This window comes from Citrus clementina, unplaced genomic scaffold (genome assembly GCF_000493195.1).
Source record: "Citrus clementina cultivar Clemenules unplaced genomic scaffold, Citrus_clementina_v1.0 scaffold_8, whole genome shotgun sequence".
In the NCBI taxonomy this organism is placed as follows: domain Eukaryota; kingdom Viridiplantae; phylum Streptophyta; class Magnoliopsida; order Sapindales; family Rutaceae; genus Citrus; species Citrus x clementina.
Genome location: NW_006262022.1, coordinates 21697241 through 21717818, shown reverse-complemented (window position 1 = coordinate 21717818; position 20578 = coordinate 21697241). Strand labels below are relative to the sequence as shown.

At 31.5% G+C, this 20578-nt stretch overlaps 3 protein-coding genes across 3 annotated transcripts; 2 read left to right on the top strand and 1 right to left on the bottom strand.

Moving 5' to 3' along the window:
• Positions 1-2713: 2713 nt before the first annotated feature.
• LOC18033836 (phenylalanine ammonia-lyase 1) lies at positions 2714-6453 on the top strand. Its single transcript, XM_006424475.2, has 2 exons — positions 2714-3330; positions 4500-6453. The coding sequence occupies exons 1-2, from the start codon at positions 2936-2938 to the stop codon at positions 6247-6249; spliced, it is 2145 nt and encodes a 714-aa protein (XP_006424538.1). The 5' UTR covers positions 2714-2935; the 3' UTR covers positions 6250-6453.
• Positions 6454-6625: 172 nt separating this feature from the next.
• On the bottom strand, positions 6626-7613 carry LOC18034631 (flocculation protein FLO11). The gene has a single exon (XM_006424474.2). It carries the CDS (start codon positions 7539-7541, stop codon positions 6870-6872), a length of 672 nt encoding a protein of 223 aa, XP_006424537.1. The 5' UTR covers positions 7542-7613; the 3' UTR covers positions 6626-6869.
• Positions 7614-19187: 11574 nt separating this feature from the next.
• LOC18034583 (phenylalanine ammonia-lyase 1) lies at positions 19188-20074 on the top strand. The gene is made up of 2 exons (XM_006424473.2): positions 19188-19824; positions 19977-20074. Exons 1-2 carry the CDS (start codon positions 19430-19432, stop codon positions 19993-19995), a joined length of 414 nt encoding a protein of 137 aa, XP_006424536.2. The 5' UTR covers positions 19188-19429; the 3' UTR covers positions 19996-20074.
• The last annotated feature ends 504 nt before the right edge of the window (positions 20075-20578 follow it).

Sequence of the window (20578 nt, the reverse complement as noted above, 5' to 3'; positions counted from 1 at the left end):
TTTTTTTTACGAGAGATAGTAATTCATCTTTTAATATTAAACAGGCCCTTAGTATATCCTTATAAGAATAAGTAAAATAATTTTTAAATAAAATATATTTTTTTAAATGTAATATTATAACTACAAACTACTATATAATTTTTTTTTGTATAAATTGATATGATATAACATGCTTAGTTGAAGTAAGATATAAAATGATATAAATAAATTATATGGCTAAGTGATATTTCATTCAATCATTATTTTACGCCATATCAATATGTACAAAAAAAATTATAGTTGTATTATTATTGTTTTAAAAATTATATTAATATGGATGGGTTTGTGACCATGGTATATATTAAGCTATGTAAAATAACTTTAATTGGCCATTTTTATCATTTCATTAGGAATTAGGGATACCTTTTAAATATAAATGAAAATACATGTCAATACTTGAGATATCTTAAAAAATTGTAAAAGAAGGAACCCTCATTAGCAAAAACCCAAATTTTAAGTCTATCAAGAAGCTTAGATTATTTTCAATTAGTTAATCATTTTTTTAAACTAATAGCCATATTTTAATTAAAAAAACACCATTAAATGGTATCTTCAAGATTAAAAAAAAAATCAAAACATAAGAATTAACAAGGATCTAAAATTTAAACATATATATTGGTAGTGTCGTTAGGGTACACCAAATTTAAAACATTACTAATAATATAAACAATTAATACATAGTGAGTAAGGACTGATTCTACAAAAACTATGCTAGTTATATTTATTACCAACTCTAAAGCAATACTTAAAATAAAATAATAGTAATAATATAAATTAATCTAACTAAAGAAAATACCAACTAAAAATAAAAAGGGGGTTTATGAATTTTTAACTAAATAGTAAGAAATAAATAAATTAGAACTACGAAAACCATAATTTAAAAAAAAATTTGATTAAAGGAGAAAGAAATAATAATGATGAAAATTTTAGTTAGAGAATCATTTACCACCACCAAACATGCACATCTATCGTCAATTTCTATTGAAACTATCAACCGTAGACAACAATAAGCTCTATTAGTCTTAATCTTTTCTTACTGTGTCATTAAACAAAACAAGCTCTTCACCTAGTCTCTAAACATTAAATAATTTAAAACGAACTCTTTAAATTTAAGATAATGGGAGCATTAAGTAGAGAAAGATATGAGGTTGATTTAGAATTTTAACCTTACAACAGAATTTATTCAAGTCCTATCTAATTGCTCACTCAAATAAAATAAGAGTAAAATCATAAACATTAATGATAGAAGAACATAAATAATCTCAATTAAATAAATTGAATAATAGAAATTGAATATTAATTATATAACATGTTTAGGGATTTGAATTAACCCTCAACCAAATAGAAAATCTAACCTAATACAATTGAATTAGAAATAAAAGAGTTGATAAAACTAATCATGGAGATTAATTTAAAAGATTAACTCTATTTTTATTTTTTCTTCTCTTCATGTGGTTGTAATCTCCAATTCTCCTATTGGCTGCCAGTTGTGTGTTTCTTCAGAAACCAGAGGTTGGCTTCTATAACTCTTGGTGGAGGACATATTTGGTACCATTTTCCTCCTCCAAATCCATGATCAACAAGAAAATTAATGCCTTCCACATGCCATCCACTTTGATTTCAAATCAAAGCCATTTAATTGCCATTGTTCCTCACATGCATGCTTGGTTAAATATGGCGATTTCATTATTCTTCAATTTTCCTTTCATATCATATAAAGTCATGGATGTGCAATTGCCAATTCCAATTCTTTATTTGCTAATGCATGTCCACCGAATGCTGGTTTGCCACGGCTTCTTGACTTTATTCCCCTTACCTTTCAATTGGTTTCCAATTTAATCTTTATTGCTTCTCAAATTAAACTTCTTTATGCCCTTTTTATTCATAACCTCCAATTAATTTCCTATCAAATAAAATAATATAATTAACCAGCAACTATAAATTAAGAATAAAATCTACAATAATAATAAAAAATTTAAGACAAAAATTAACATAATAACATATAATTTAATAGAATAACTAAATTAAAAATTAACTAAAATAATTAGAGATTTAAGACCAAAACAAGAAAAAATTAGAGAAATTAATAGTAAAATATAGAGAAAATATGCACTTATCATATGTAATGACTCAATCTGAAATAATAGGCTAGATTCCATTGGAAGAACACAATTATTTGGACTTGTTTAGCATTTTAACGAGACAACTTGTGCTCCACTGAAAATTTCCATAACAGAATTTTATTAAAATTGAATAAATGTCAGCAAAATTTATTAAATTAACAAAATGTCAGAAAAATTAAAATCTGTGGGCCATAAAGTTATTACAGGGCTATTCCGGGAGTATAAAGTAATTTTCCACAAAATTCTGGCCCCAGAAAATGATGAAACGACATAGATAGACAGACATTAACCAGCCTGTGAGCGTGCACCAGACACCCCAACAACCTCCATCCTCCTCCAACATCGACGGGTTAAAACACCCATCATGCATCTCTCATTGCCACGTCCACGTGTCATCATCACATCCGTAGGATATCCATGAAGATCCAACGGCCACCGTTCTATTCCAACTAACACCCCTAGCTTCCCACCCAACACTTTCTGATATACGTACCCCCTCAACCTTTCTCTTCTATTTAAACAAATATTTCTTAAGCTGGTGAACCAACCCCCATGATTTTATTTTTATTCGCTTAGCTTAGCTTACAAAAAAAAAATTCCCCTTTTCTTTCCTAGAAACCAAACAGCTGCGGAACTTACAAATGTCCGTTTGGTTTCTGTGCGCTCTCTCTTTATTGTTTCAAGGCTTTTGAAATAATTATCTTTTTTGGTCGCTACACATATCGTTTTGGACCCGTTAAAGGAAATATTCATTCCTTGGTAACATCTAAACTATGGAGGCATCGCATGAGAATCAAAGTGGAGGCAATATTCCCTCGGGAAAATTGTGCACTAACATTGATCCATTGAATTGGGTATCAGCTTCGGAGTCGTTGAAGGGGAGCCATTTGGATGAAGTGAAGAGGATGGTTAGCGAGTACCGGAAGCCGGTGGTGAGGCTAGGCGGCGAGACCCTGACGATAGCTCAGGTGGCGGCGGTGGCTAGCCGTGATGACGGGGTCACGGTGGAGCTTAACGAGGAGGCTAGGGCTGGCGTCAAGGCTAGCAGTGATTGGGTTATGGAGAGCATGAACAACGGGACAGATAGCTATGGTGTCACGACTGGTTTTGGTGCAACTTCTCATAGGAGGACCAAACAGGGAGCTGCCTTGCAAAAGGAGCTCATTAGGTAAAATTTTAAAAGCCTTTTTAAGTATTATATGCTTAATTGAGGAAGATTAGTGAATATCAAATGATAATTAAGTAATTAAGTTTATGATTATTTTACTGAGTTTCAGGCCTACCCTTATTGAGTTTTGTTTTTTGTTTTTTTAACTGTAGATTGAGGATTAGTATGTGATGATGTGTGACATGTCCGTAGCTTATATAAATTCATGGAGCATTGGAGCTATTCTCTTCTGTCACTCTCATTTGTTTATATGTTTTTTGTTTGAAGTTTGTTTTTATCTTGATTTGGGTCCCACAAAATTAATTAAATGGTTCAAAACAAAATAATATGATAATAAGAAGGGTCCAACTATGTTGGAACAGTGGTACGGTATTACTGTTGTTTTCAGTTATTGGATCTTGTTAATATAACTATACAACTATAGATCCAATGACTGGTTGCAACATAATTTTACCCTAATAAGAAATAGTTGTGCTACGTGGAAAGACCTTTCACAAATGAAAGAAAGAAGTTCCAAATGAACCATGGGAAGTTTTTTTTTTTAAATATATTTTATTACAAATTATCTAAGTGTATTGTTTTTTTTTTTTAAACAAAAGTTACTGACATATATAATTATGTCATGTGAATAATAAATGAATATTGATACATAGATGTGCTTAAATTTAGTAGGAACTTCTAGTTTTTGGTCCCTCGATTCATGATCTATTCATTTATATATTTATTCAATTTTTTTTTTAAGGTAGAAATTGATATTATGCATGTTGTCAAAATGTTATTTTCTCCTTCAGCATATGGGTGCTCTAAAATTAAAAAAAATCACTATCGAGATATAATTCCAGATGTGTCTCATTCTCATTTGGTAGCACGATATTCTCTCAGTTTTGTGCTAAGAGTAAGACGTCCCACAAAAATAAAATTTATTTATCAATTATCAGTATGGCCCCTTTTTCTGTCCTTCACAAACTTGTACAGTTTCCCGGACGACGGCCGGCAAACTTTTATTGTCGTTTTGTATGTTCAGACATACAACATGTGCTGAAGTTATGTGGTAGCAGCAAAATTGATGATCTTGTTTTGTGCACATTTTGTCATGATGCAAATAATTAGTAGCGATCAAGCAAGCTATGTGAGACCACAATAAATATTCTTGTGTCCTGTCACGACAGGTTTTTGAATGCTGGGATCTTTGGCAAAGGGACAGAATCCTGTCACATGTTGCCCCACACAGCAACAAGAGCTGCAATGCTGGTGAGGATCAATACACTTCTCCAGGGCTACTCAGGCATTAGATTTGAGATTCTTGAAGCTATAACAAAGTTTCTCAATCGCAAAATTACTCCATGCTTGCCTCTGCGTGCCTCCATCACTGCCTCCGGCGATTTAGTCCCCTTTTCGTACATCGCCGGGCTGCTAACCGGCCGTCCGAATTCTGTAGCTGTTGGGCCAAATGGGGAGTCGTTGAATGCTGCTGAGGCTTTTAGCCAGGCTGGAATTGATGGAGGTTTCTTCGAGTTGCAGCCTAAAGAGGGACTTGCGTTAGTTAACGGAACAGGAGTGGGTGCTGGCTTGGCTTCTATTGTTCTTTTTGAGGCTAATATTTTAACTGTTTTGTCCGAAGTTTTGTCAGCAATTTTTGCGGAAGCTATGCAAGGAAAGCCTGAGTTTACGGATCATTTGACTCACAAGCTGAAGCATCACCCTGGACAAATTGAAGCTGCAGCTATAATGGAACATATCTTGGATGGTAGCTCTTATGTTGAGGCAGCACAAAAATTCCATGAAATTGACCCTTTACAGAAGCCTAAGCAAGATCGGTATGCTCTTCGAACTTCACCACAATGGTTAGGCCCTCAAGCTGAAGTGATTCGAGCATCGACAAAGTCTATTGAGAGGGAGATTAACTCTGTGAATGATAATCCGTTGATTGATGTTTCAAGGAACAAGGCATTACACGGTGGCAATTTCCAGGGCACTCCAATTGGTGTCTCTATGGATAATTCAAGATTGGCAATTGCTTCGATTGGGAAACTCATGTTTGCTCAATTTTCTGAGCTGGTTAATGATTTTTACAGTAATGGGTTGCCTTCAAATCTGTCTGGTGGTAGGAATCCATGCTTGGATTATGGGTTCAAAGGTGCCGAAATAGCAATGGCTGCGTATTGTTCCGAGCTCCAGTTTCTAGCCAATCCTGTGACTAATCACGTCCAAAGTGCTGAGCAACACAACCAAGATGTGAACTCTTTAGGGCTGATCTCTGCCAGAAAAACAGCTGAAGCTGTTGATATCTTGAAGCTCATGTCCTCAACTTACTTGATTGCACTCTGCCAAGCTATAGACTTGAGGCACTTGGAGGAGAATCTGAAGAGCACAGTTAAGAACACAATCAGCCAAGTAGCTAAGAAAGTCCTGACGATGGGGGTCAATGGGGAGCTCCATCCTTCAAGATTCTGCGAGAAAGATTTGCTGAAAGTAGTTGATCGCGAGTACGTTTTTTCATACGCTGATGATCCCTGCAGCGCAACTTACCCGTTGATGCGGAAACTGAGACAAGTCCTTGTTGATCATGCATTGACAAACAATGAAGATTTGAAGAATGCAAATGCTTCAATCTTCTTAAAGATAGGTGCTTTCGAGGAGGAGTTGAAGACCCTTTTGCCGAAAGAAGTTGAGAGTGCTAGAAGTGCTTTTGAGAGTGGTAATTTGGAAATACCAAACAGGATTAAGGAGTGCAGGTCCTACCCATTGTATAGGTTTGTAAGGGAAGAGTTGGGGGCTCGGTATCTGACAGGAGAGAAGGCGATATCACCAGGCGAGGAATGTGATAAGGTGTTTACAGCGATTTGTCAGGGAAAAATAATTGATCCACTGCTTGAATGTCTTAAAGAATGGGATGGGAGTCCTCTTCCAATTTGTTAATGCTTTCTTTTATGCCTTTTTTTTTATATATATTTTAATGTCACTTGGAAGGTTAACAAATATAATTCTTCTACTGTGAGGATGATACTGTCTCTATGCTTTTACTTTGTGTTCTTAATTCTATTTTTCCCCCTTCTTAAAGTCTGTAATTTTGGTGAAATTTATGTACAGTTGCAACTCAATAATAAGATGGGCCTTTGATAATCAATCGCAAAATTAAGCCACTTCTCGGTTACATTTCTTTGGCCGTCTCCTTTTTATAAAATAAATTATTAGGGGTAAATATATTCTCAACTCAAATTAAACATACTCGAAAGATTCAATCAAATGATGAAAATAATGGTAATTGAAAACTTTTTTTTTTCCTTTTTACTTATAATAAAAATTACAAGTATCCAGGTATATACAGCAACAAAATTCTCTAGCAGAAAAGACCGGACAATACAGTTTCAAACCCCCAGGCCATCTTGAAAACCCTCTGAAGAATGCTGAGCTCAAAGTTCTTCATGGTGGTGAAGCTAAGCTAGCAAACGCAAAATGTATAGCTTACTAACGGTCGGTCAAAGTTCTTCGTCGTGGAGCTAAGTTAAACGAATGCAAAATGTGTAGCTTACAAATGGTCAGTCATCATCTGACAAACAAACAATGTCTACAGGTTCACTCATCTGCCCGGGGTTAGCCTGCGAACTCTGCATGTTAGATTCAGGTCGGACAATTGGAACACTTGATGAACTGAATTCTGATACTGAGGGCAAACTGCTGGGCAGAATTTGACTTGCCCCACTTCTATTGTCAACAAAATCCATAAGCAAATCCATGGCTGACAGAGAAGGGTTGGGAACAGATGGCACTACTCCAGAAGTTTCAGGCCCCGGTGCCCTGTTGTAAAGACTAGTATTGCATGTAGCCAATGGTGATAGAAGAGGACGCTGGAGAAGTGGGATAGAGGTTGGACGGGCATTACTGGGTAGAGTTGGCAAAACAGAAGAAGGAAGACTGGTTGAAGCAAGGGATGTTGATGGTCTAAATGGTTGTAAATGTGGAGCAGGAGCACGAATTCCTCTGCTGACTTGGTGATTTATCGTAGGAGAGACTCTGGAGCTAACATGGGGTGGTCTTGAAGGAATGCCTGGGAAAAGTGCCGAGGCATGGGGAACTGCAGTATGTTGACTTGCTGCAGGAGATGTAATCGGTATGGCTGCAGGAGCGGAAGTAGTCTGCACAGAAGTGGCAGGTGGGCCAGATGAACCTGCCAAAACAGGAGGTCTTTGCATAGTTTGCCATGATAGCATGTATGCCAGCTGCTGATGAATGGTGCTAGAAGAAACCTCTGCCAAGAAAGTAATCCATAGAGCTTACTGGTGATGAAAGCCATTCAAAAAAACCATGCAGGTGAACTCCAGACACATCCACTGGGTTGGTAAACATGCATCCATGGCATGCATATTTGAATAGATCACCATATCATGCATATTATTTTTTTATTGAATTCTGTTATACACAGATTGTTACTGATATTTCATCAAACATTACAACTAATTTTTACAATCATACTATATAACTAGGACTACCGCCATACATTGACCCACTTGAAACACTTGTCCAGATACTTTAAACCTACTCCACTCACACAGATTGTTATTCTTTTAATTTTTAATTTCCCAATATATGCACGAATTAGGTTATCAGTTATCACAAAACAGGATGATTTTTTTTTGTTTGTTAATATTACAACTATATAAAAATTTACTTGGACTAAATTTAATTAGCAGAACAACGATTTGCACCACACAAAAACTAAGTCTAAAATAGGAGGATAAAAACTTAATTAACGTTACTTCTATCTTATTTTAACACCATTATCAAATGAAACCCAACGCCAAATAAATGATAAACATATGAAACAAACTATAAAAGCTATTATCTTATTTTACTAAACTTTCTTAATACTGAATAACATTTTAACATCAAAGTCTATTATAAACAAATTAAGCGAAGGTGGTCAAAGACTCAAAGCTGGATCATCCTCGTGGATTAGAATTTTTTTTTTTTTTATCTTAATCCGACCCATTGTCCAATTTTAGCAAATGTATTGAAAATATCAATAATCAATACATCTGCCATGTGGGGCTTAAATTTTTTTTGATAAAAATATCTCTGTGGATGACAAACGAATAAGAATATTATCTCTGAAATTTCGTAAGAGGATTGGGTCTGAAAAATGTGATTTGAAGAGGAAAATTATAAGGCAATTTGGTCAATACTCATTACTGAAGAATGTATAAAATATGAAGCTACACATGGCGATTGATGTACATAAATAAATAGAAAAATAATCTTTGATTGCTTAATTGGCTGGTCATGATAGAACCAAACTGGATTATATTCAAAAGTGAATTCTTTTTCTTCTTTTATTTTATTTTATTAAAGTTATTTACGCAAGTTGACTAACTTGCTCCTTATTTCATTATTAGACTTTTTAAACTTAAATTAATACATAGACACACTTACAAATTATTTGGACTTTGTTCATCCTGTATTTTTTGAAAATAATAAAATAAATTTAAAAGATGCAGTAATACACGCGCGCGCGCGCGCGCCGCCTCACATTTTATACTTGTATGGCTGGATTTAATTCTCTTCTGATAAGGCGGGTGCAGGTAAGTAGTATGGTGAAAAGGATGGAAAGAATTTGGATTGAGTACAACTATTTGCACCCTTAAAAAGTCTTCATATAACGCCTTTACTCAAAATGCCCCCCCTGTAAATCAGTTGAAATACACTATTATTTCTAACCCACATAGGTTGATTCCAAAAATACCCTTGGCTTTACACCCAATCCCATTTTGCTCAACTTGGAACTCCAAATTTGATGGGTTTAGCTTTTGAACGATCAGCATGCATCTCCATTACTTTTCACATCTGTTGCCATAATATTTTCATTAAAATTTCTTAAAACAACAACCCACATTAGTTATTGATATTTTGAGATTTGATCTCAAATATGAAAAACAAAAGAGGAAATCTTTGTCAAGATTTAAAGAAATAAAGTTGCAGTTCGGTAAATAATGAATGTTACTCAAATATTGTCAAAATAAATAGTAAATTGTTCACTTGAGTTTTGGTTTCACAAAATCACGGTTATGGAGACAAGTGATTTGATTAAAATTTAATTTCTTTTTTGCCTTCTATTTGTTGTAAATCTATACAGTGATGAAATCGTAATTTCAAGAAAGGGGTTTGATAAGGAGTTTTTAGGGGCGCCAGTAGTACCACTCATTGGGATTATATGAGTTTGGGCCGGAGTAGCACCCTAATATTTTGTCTTATAGACCCACATTGAGCTAAACAAGATAGAGAGAAGTTTGATGAAAAATTTTAAGGGGAGTCAAAAGTCGTACTCTTTTCTTAAAATTATTTGAGATGTTTTTAGCGAAACCATTTGTACTTGTACAATGCATTTATTGGGCCACGCAGTTGTGAATTATTATTTTACGTACGGCACTTACGGGAAAAAACTATTATGCCCACAATTTACGGTCGTTTTGGAAATATTAAAAGGCCTTTGAATGTGTTTTTGAGGAGACGGTTGGCAGATTTAAATATATGGGCAAACCAAATATACCAGAGGTAGGTGAATTATGCAGGTTATAGCATGTCCACGAATCTATCAGAGTTCTTAGGACGCCGGCTTCAGAATACGGCTGTCCTGTGCAGTTGATGCGTCTTGATCACACTTTTAAAAATATGCCATCAACTTCTCTATTAAGCGACGGATATGGATGTTCTACTTATTATTATTATTATTATTTTCCTTATTTATTTTGTAGTGAGTGATTAGAATTGAGTTAAATTAATTTTTCTCTGAATTATGAAGATAAAGATAGACAAAAAGAGAAAAAGAATAAAAGAAAATGATCTTAGTCATTGATTGAGACTTTAGACATACAATATTTCAGTTGCCTTCATAATTAAGTTCCCACAATTCACGACTCTTTTAAGTATTATGGTTGACGGATAGTTGTAGGCCAGAGAAAAAAAAAATAAAAGAATCACATGTTTATAAATTTACTTAAAAAACAGATTTTTATGAATTGACCTCTGTGCTGTAGCCTTAATAGCTAGCATAATATTTTACTCTTTACTTTTACATGATCTTTCAGACTTTGAGCAGTAAATAATTAATTCTTGCTTCGCCCTCGAATGAGTAGGAAGATTAATCAAAAGGCATTTGAATTAATCAAGCATTATACTGGTTATTTCACTTTCACTTTATGGTTACGAGGAACTTAAGATATCATACATATGGAAAGTAAAAAAAAAAAAATTACCATGTACTCTATATGTAAATGTCTTAAATTTTGTTTGCCATATGTTGATCTATCTACACTATTCATTTAAAGGAATTTAATATTTTCTCTTGATTTGAATTTACACCTTCATGAATACATGAATGTGGTTGGTTGTTTATAAAAAAAAAATAATAATAATAATAAAACAATGGATATAATTACACCGATCGAGTATACATGTGCTAAAGAATCCCATAAAAATTAGACAAGTTCAAATTAACACAAAACCCTAATTCGAAATTACTACAAATACTTAAGCAAAACATTGCATGTTATAAGAAAGAGGCACTTAAGGTTTCTAAGGTGCAATATCGATTTGGATGAAACTGCAGCAAAGAGGAATGCTGGAGAAATGAAGACGAAAGAAAATAAGCAAAGAGGAGCGATTAACTTTCAAGTGGAGGACAAGTATGAAAATGGAAACTCGTGATTCTTGGTGAGAAAAGGGAGTGGAATAGAGTTGGATTAGGTTTACAAATGCTTGGTAGGTTAAACGCATGCTGTTGTTCCACCAACCAAGCTCTTGTGCATCCACAGGAAGGGCCAACTCGTTTGCCTTTTTGTTTTTTTCCCCCACACGCGTGATTCTCTTAAATTAAAAAAATAAAATAAGATATATACAATGTAGGGCATCTGACTAACGTGCATCGGGTGCATTCAGCAGTCGCATTAATTTTTTGTAATTAGTAACAATTTTTTTTTTACTATTAGTTATAATTTTTTCGTTGAACATAAAACTTCCGTTTTTGGATAATGTAGGTTACGAGAACAAGTTACCATAATAATACCATTATTATGAACGAAAAACAGGTCAGGGATAACAAGAAATCAATGACAACTGTACGGTACAGCTGATGCACCGTAGTGGAACTGGAAAAAGGATGCACGTTTTCAAATTCAAGTGGGTTGGTGAAACTATAAAAGTCTTCACCAACCGCCAAAAAAAAAAAAAAAAAAAGAGTTTTGGTTCTCTTCTCCAATGGTAATTTTTCTTTGTAAATGATCGATGACACATCCACAGAAGAATTCTAGGTGATCTTATAATTAATACTGCCGGCATCTTTAATTCCGTGGGCTGCCCAAAAGAAATTTATATTATGGAAGTGAAGTTATGGTATGTGAGCACACATGCCAAAGCATTACCTTTGTAATCTACAATCATATTGTTAAATAATTGATTTATGCGATAATTATGTTATTTATCTGCATCATCACCACATAGTTTTACTTATTTAGTGTGACGTATTTAATGGTTTTTAGTTTTTGTTGTTGCTTAGTTGTTATTTAAGTAAAATTTTTGAAGATTAAATAAATTATTTTGTCTCTATTAGGGGTGTTTAGAATCAAATTCAATATGCTCAATCCGTCTAATTCATAGAAATTCGATCCGTAAAAATTCGATCCGTGGATTGGTGAATTGGATTGAATTGAAAATTTGAAAATCCACAGTTGGTGGATTGGATATGGATTCACTTCTGTAAATCTGCAAAAATTCGTGAATCTATAAAAAAATAAAAAAAAAATATTTAATAAAAAAATTAAACTTGTAAATATGGCATTATACTTACTAATAAATAAATAATTTAAAATATAGTTACATTAACACCATATTATATCTTATCCGATAATAATATAAAATAAAAATAATTAAATAAAAAATATAGCTTCCTAACAAGTTAATTTTCATGTACTGATCTAAACAAATGAGATTTTTTTTGGTGTGTTATATTTTGAAAGTATTTTTTTAGCTTTATTTAAACAATTAATTTATTTAAATCTTATTTAATTTAGAATTTGATCGATAGTAAAATCATTTTTTATATTATTTTTTATTTAGTTAGTTCGTGAATAGGACATGATTCAAAATTTTTTGCTCGCAAATCAATCCGTAAAATGGTGGATTAGATATGGATTGAGTTAAATCCGTATCCGATCTATAGACATATGGATTGAATTTCACCAATCCGTGGGTTGGATTTGATTAAAAATTTATAATCTGTAAAATCGTGAATCATATATGGATTGATGCCTAATCTGCAAAATCTTGTCCACGAACACTCCCAGTCTCTATTGATAAAAACTCAAATTTTAAATTTTTAAGAATAGACGTTTAAAAATATTAAAATGTCTAAAATATCATTTACTATAAAAAGTTATGCTTGTAAAAACTTTATTAATTAACAAATGCTCTAATTAAATAAGTGTAATATTTTTTTAAAACAAGAAAATATAATTTCATTTGCCAAAATTAAAAAAAATTATGAAAAATATGAAGATTGTATTATATAAAAAAATCATCCAATATAGTATATAATCAGACAAATTAACATAATAGAGTTCCATTTCAAATATCGCTCTTTCAACCCCCTAGTCCCTACTCTCAAAAGGAGACTTTTATGATTGATAAAATAATTAATTAATTAGATTCTCAAAGAAATATTCAATATATTACCGGTAAATTTCTTCATATAAATATATTTGATTGCATCCCCAAATGGGAATTTCAAGCAACACCTAAATAAATTAGGTGGATGTAGATTTTGAGTTTGATTTGATCATCTAGGTTGATTAAAGTGTTTTGGTTGATGTATATACTCGGACGCTCGCTTATGTGAGAAGTATCATTATATTTAGGGTCCTTCTATCTTATATGCATGTAAGATACATTCCTCTCACATGAATAGTGTGTGGATCCCACACATGCACTATTCATGTGAGTTACACCAAACACCTAATTTTGACATTTTCTTTAATAGTCCCCATTGTTTTTGGTAAATAATAAAAACTATAAATTTTAAAAATTTTACATAATAAGCCCTAATAAAAATATAATAATTTTAGAATTTTAAAAAATTTATTTGGCATTTTCTTCAGCAATCTCTACTGTTTTCTGTAATATTAAAAACTATAAATTTCAATAATTTTACAAAATAAACCCCAATTAAAATATGAAAATTTTAAAATTCTAAAAAATTATTCTCTTTCGGTTTTCTTCTCAATAATTTTGTTTTGCTTTGATCTTAATTTATTCATTTATCCAACATATAATTCTTCTAAAATATAAAAAAAAAAAAATAGAGAGTCTTCTAACCACATAATTAGATTAATTTCTTGAACACAAAATCTCATAAAAATAATGCTTGCATTCTCTTAAAAGAAATCTATTGTGTTTATTTTTATTTATTTTTACTACTATAATAAGAAAAGAACTATATCTTGCTCTCTATAATAAAATCTCAACAATGAGGGCATGTTGAATGTGGTTAAAGATGGTGACATATGTTTATTTTACTAAAATTTAATTCCAATATAGTGTTTGGCACGAATAAGTAAATTAAGAATAATAGAGTTTGTGCCAACCAAATTATCATATGATAATTAATTTTTTACCCTAAGGGGACCCTTTGAATAAATTTTTTAGACTAAATTTATATCTTATGCTAACAATTAGAAGGTTATTTGATGTTGAGCAAATTTATAGAAATAAATAAAAGTTAAGTTTCATTTATTTAATTAAAATAATTATTTATCCTTATAACTTATAAGTAACACTATCTTAAATGGTAAAACATTAAATGGGTATTTTATTTTGAAAAAATTATATTAAAAAATGGGATTTTTTGTAATTGATATTTTCAATAAATGGATGTGGGGAGTATTTTAGCTAGTCAAAATAATCCATCCATATTTTTGCATATCTAAATATATTCATTAATTAAATTACCTGAACCCATATAAAGATCATAAAATATTTTGATGGACTTATGTGTCAAAATCTTGAAATTTAGTCTTTTTTTTTTTTTATGAAACAAGAGGGGCTGCAAAGTTAATAACCAAGTAATTATATCATTTCCGTTAGAATAGCTTTTGCAACTCTTGGGTTGAATCCAATGGTTTGGATCACAAGAATTTGAAATGGATTGATTTTTACTTCAGAATTGAGAACCTTTTTGTCCATTACTTGCTTCATATTATCTGTTACCATTCCATTAATTGATCTTCTCTTAAGCCCCGTTATTGAATTTCCACTTTTAGACTGGCTGTGTCTTCAACTTCAATCATATGGTCCAAATAAGTCGCAGTGCATACGCATTTCAACAAATAAAAATATGATTTGAAGAACTTAATAAATGTTTTTTGAGAGACAGCAAATGATCTTGAATGGTGAGAGCAACTAATGGTGGCAACCAACACACTTACCTAAATATCAGGTCTTTGTAATTGTTGGTGTATTTGGTTGATGAGACGCATGTAGGGCCAAATCTGAGCAGTAAGATTACGACACACTACTTTCAAAATATTAATAATTATTATTATTATTTTGATTTATTCAGGTGTAAATTTACGGTCAAATAAAATTTACTTCTTATCTTGTCATTTAATTTTACTTTATTTTACTTTTAATTTTAAATATAACCAGCAGGTAGCTACCTGATGAGGGGTATTCAACAAGCTAACAAACAAGTACACGGTATGCATGAGATGATTTCATGGCAGTAACTGGCACTAATTTTAGATTCATGCAGAAGGTTACAGTAATTATGCAAGTCGTGAGAATTTCCTTGGCAGTTTTTATGCAGTGTTTAAATTATTTCATTTAACTAATCCCTAATTTTACATCAAATTTAGGTATATCCCAATACCATGCGAATTTTGGTCGAACAAAAAGAAAATTAAAAAATAATAATAATAAAGAGTAGTTTGTTTTTTAAAAGTCATCAACCAATAGCTAATTTTTTTTAGGAGAAAATTAACCCCATTTGTCTGGTAAAATTAGTCATTTATCTCTCATGTTCTAAAATTTACTGAAATCCCCTTAGGTTAATAGTATTTTACTGTCAACTTTCTTTCTTTTTTCTTTTTACTTCAAAATGAATTTAAAAGTTGATTCGTTTTCTTTTAAGAAAAAAAAAAGTTGATTTGTTTTTCAATTGTCAAATTTTTATATTACAAAATGATCAAATTAGTGTAAAAATAAATTTACTAAAATCCCCTTGAAAAGGAGAATTGGTTAGTTTATGCTCAAATAAAATTGGAATAAATTTATGGTTAATTTGTGAATAACCCCTTTTTATATATATATATTTGCATTAGGATGCATAAAAATCCGTTTTAGAGCTTCTAAAAGGAAGCTGGCGAAAGAATATCTTTATAAAAGTTATCAGCACAAATAAAATTCTTTGAATATTTTGTAAATGGAACATGAGATGAGAACCATACAAATCGGTGGTTCCTATTTGAAGAGGAATATAGCATGGTTTCGGCACACGATTTGCCGAAATTTTAGTTACAATTTCTTAATAGTTTTTCGTTAATTGAGATAATTTAAAATAATTAATTGTTTTCTTTTGTTTGTTTTTTTTTTCCTTTTTTTCCTTTCCTTGACAAACATATGTATACAAGAATATAATAATTAATTCACAAACGTTTTGATTCATAATTATTCGAAAGGATAAGAATTTTTAAGTCCTAACGAGAAATCTACATCTTTGTAAAGATATTTTTTACTATAAATGATTGTAGGCTCATTTAATGTGAAGGCATTTTTATTTTCCGTGTAGGATCTATTGGTTAACAAAATTTTGAGAATCAATTATTAGTTAGAATTAAATCTTGCTTTATTTTTTCTATTGAAACAACAGATTTGTGCACTTACTAGGAAATTCTTTAAGCGAATGAGAATTACTTGTCTTTATTAAGGATTTTTCATTTATGATTATCGTAAGACAATTATGGGAAGACAACAAAACTCTTGGCCACATAGTTGTGATATCTTAGTTTCATTATTGAGGTTGCTGATTGACACATCTAGTAAAAATTCTAATAGCATTATCATAGTACACTTATTTTGAAATATTAAAAGAAAAAAATCGACGGATCGTCAGTTTTTATTTTTTTTACGAGAAGATAGTAATTCATCTTTTAATATTAAACAGGCCCTTAGTATATCCTTATAAGAATAAGTAAAATAATTTTTAAATAAAATATATTTTTTAAAATGTAATATTATAACTACAAACTACTATATAATTTTTTTTTGTATAAATTGATATGATATAACATGCTTAGTTGAAGTAAGATATAAAATGATATAAATAAATTATATGGCTCAGTGATATTTCATTCAATCATTATTTTACGCCATATCAATATGTACAAAAAAAATTATAGTTGTATTATTATTGTTTTAAAAATTATATTAATATGGATGGGTTTGTGACCATGGTATATATTAAGCTATGTAAAATAACTTTAATTGGCCATTTTTATCATTTCATTAGGAATTAGGGATACCTTTTAAATATAAATGAAAATACATGTCAATACTTGAGATATCTTAAAAAATTGTAAAAGAAGGAACCCTCATTAGCAAAAACCCAAATTTTAAGTCTATCAAGAAGCTTAGATTATTTTCAATTAGTTAATCATTTTTTTAAACTAATAGCCATATTTTAATTAAAAAAACACCATTAAATGGTATCTTCAAGATTAAAAAAAAAATCAAAACATAAGAATTAACAAGGATCTAAAATTTAAACATATATATTGGTAGTGTCGTTAGGGTACACCAAATTTAAAACATTACTAATAATATAAACAATTAATACATAGTGAGTAAGGACTGATTCTACAAAAACTATGCTAGTTATATTTATTACCAACTCTAAAGCAATACTTAAAATAAAATAATAGTAATAATATAAATTAATCTAACTAAAGAAAATACCAACTAAAAATAAAAAGGGGGTTTATGAATTTTTAACTAAATAGTAAGAAATAAATAAATTAGAACTACGAAAACCATAATTTAAAAAAAATTTTGATTAAAGGAGAAAGAAATAATAATGATGAAAATTTTAGTTAGAGAATCATTTACCACCACCAAACATGCACATCTATCGTCAATTTCTATTGAAACTATCAACCGTAGACAACAATAAGCTCTATTAGTCTTAATCTTTTCTTACTGTGTCATTAAACAAAACAAGCTCTTCACCTAGTCTCTAAACATTAAATAATTTAAAACGAACTCTTTAAATTTAAGATAATGGGAGCATTAAGTAGAGAAAGATATGAGGTTGATTTAGAATTTTAACCTTACAACAGAATTTATTCAAGTCCTATCTAATTGCTCGCTCAAATAAAATAAGAGTAAAATCATAAACATTAATGATAGAAGAACATAAATAATCTCAATTAAATAAATTGAATAATAGAAATTGAATATTAATTATATAACATGTTTAGGGATTTGAATTAACCCTCAACCAAATAGAAAATCTAACCTAATACAATTGAATTAGAAATAAAAGAGTTGATAAAACTAATCATGGAGATTAATTTAAAAGATTAACTCTATTTTTATTTTTTCTTCTCTTCATGTGGTTGTAATCTCCAATTCTCCTATTGGCTGCCAGTTGTGTGTTTCTTCAGAAACCAGAGGTTGGCTTCTATAACTCTTGGTGGAGGACATATTTGGTACCATTTTCCTCCTCCAAATCCATGATCAACAAGAAAATTAATGCCTTCCACATGCCATCCACTTTGATTTCAAATCAAAGCCATTTAATTGCCATTGTTCCTCACATGCATGCTTGGTTAAATATGGCGATTTCATTATTCTTCAATTTTCCTTTCATATCATATAAAGTCATGGACGTGCAATTGCCAATTCCAATTCTTTATTTGCTAATGCATGTCCACCGAATGCTGGTTTGCCACGGCTTCTTGACTTTATTCCCCTTACCTTTCAATTGGTTTCCAATTTAATCTTTATTGCTTCTCAAATTAAACTTCTTTATGCCCTTTTTATTCATAACCTCCAATTAATTTCCTATCAAATAAAATAATATAATTAACCAGCAACTATAAATTAAGAATAAAATCTACAATAATAATAAAAAATTTAAGACAAAAATTAACATAATAACATATAATTTAATAGAATAACTAAATTAAAAATTAACTAAAATAATTAGAGATTTAAGACCAAAACAAGAAAAAATTAGAGAAATTAATAGTAAAATATAGAGAAAATATGCACTTATCATATATAATGACTCAATCTGAAATAATAGGCTAGATTCCATTGGAAGAACACAATTATTTGGACTTGTTTAGCATTTTAACGAGACAACTTGTGCTCCACTGAAAATTTCCATAACAGAATTTTATTAAAATTGAATAAATGTCAGCAAAATTTATTAAATTAACAAAATGTCAGAAAAATTAAAATCTGTGGGCCATAAAGTTATTACAGGGCTATTCCGGGGAGTATAAAGTAATTTTCCACAAAATTCTGGCCCCAGAAAATGATGAAACGACATAGATAGACAGACATTAACCAGCCTGTGAGCGTGCACCAGACACCCCAACAACCTCCATCCTCCTCCAACATCGACGGGTTAAAACACCCATCATGCATCTCTCATTGCCACGTCCACGTGTCACCATCACATCCGTAGGATATCCATGAAGATCCAACGGCCACCGTTCTATTCCAACTAACACCCCTAGCTTCCCACCCAACACTTTCTGATATACGTACCCCCTCAACCTTTCTCTTCTATTTAAACAAATATTTCTTAAGCTGGTGAACCAACCCCCATGATTTTATTTTTATTCGCTTAGCTTAGCTTACAAAAAAAAAATTCCCCTTTTCTTTCCTAGAAACCAAACAGCTGCGGAACTTACAAATGTCCGTTTGGTTTCTGTGCGCTCTCTCTTTATTGTTTCAAGGCTTTTGAAATAATTATCTTTTTTGGTCGCTACACATATCGTTTTGGACCCGTTAAAGGAAATATTCATTCCTTGGTAACATCTAAACTATGGAGGCATCGCATGAGAATCAAAGTGGAGGCAATATTCCCTCGGGAAAATTGTGCACTAACATTGATCCATTGAATTGGGTATCAGCTTCGGAGTCGTTGAAGGGGAGCCATTTGGATGAAGTGAAGAGGATGGTTAGCGAGTACCGGAAGCCGGTGGTGAGGCTAGGCGGCGAGACCCTGACGATAGCTCAGGTGGCGGCGGTGGCTAGCCGTGATGACGGGGTCACGGTGGAGCTTAACGAGGAGGCTAGGGCTGGCGTCAAGGCTAGCAGTGATTGGGTTATGGAGAGCATGAACAACGGGACAGATAGCTATGGTGTCACGACTGGTTTTGGTGCAACTTCTCATAGGAGGACCAAACAGGGAGCTGCCTTGCAAAAGGAGCTCATTAGGTAAAATTTTAAAAGCCTTTTTAAGTATTATATACTTAATTGAGGAAGATTAGTGAATATCAAATGATAATTAAGTAATTAAGTTTATGATTATTTTACTGAGTTTCAGGCCTACCCTTATTGAGTTTTCTTTTTTGTTTTTTTAACTGTAGATTGAGGATTAGTATGTGATGATGTGTGACATGTCCGTAGCTTATATAAATTCATGGAGCATTGGAGCTATTCTCTTCTGTCACTCTCATTTGTTTATATGTTTTTTGTTTGAAGTTTGTTTTTATCTTGATTTGGGTCCCACAAAATTAATTAAATGGTTCAAAACAAAATAATATGATAATAAGAAGGGTCTAACTATGTTGGAACAGTGGTACGGTACTATTGTTGTTTTCAGTTATTGGATCTTGTTAATATAACTATACAACTATAGATCCAATGACTGGTTGCAACATAATTTTACCGTAATAAGAAATAATTGTGCTATGTGGAAAGACCTTTCACAAATGAAAGAAAGAAGTTCCAAATGAACCATGGAAAGTTTTTTTTTTAAAATATATTTTATTACAAATTATCTTAGTGTATTGTTTTTTTTTTTAAACAAAAGTTACTGACATATATAATTATGTCATGTGAATAATAAATGAATATTGATACATAGATGTGCTTAAAATTTAGTAGGAACTTCTAGTTTTTGGTCCCTCGATTCATGATCTATTCATTTATATATTTATTCAATTTTTTTTTAAGGTAGAAATTGATA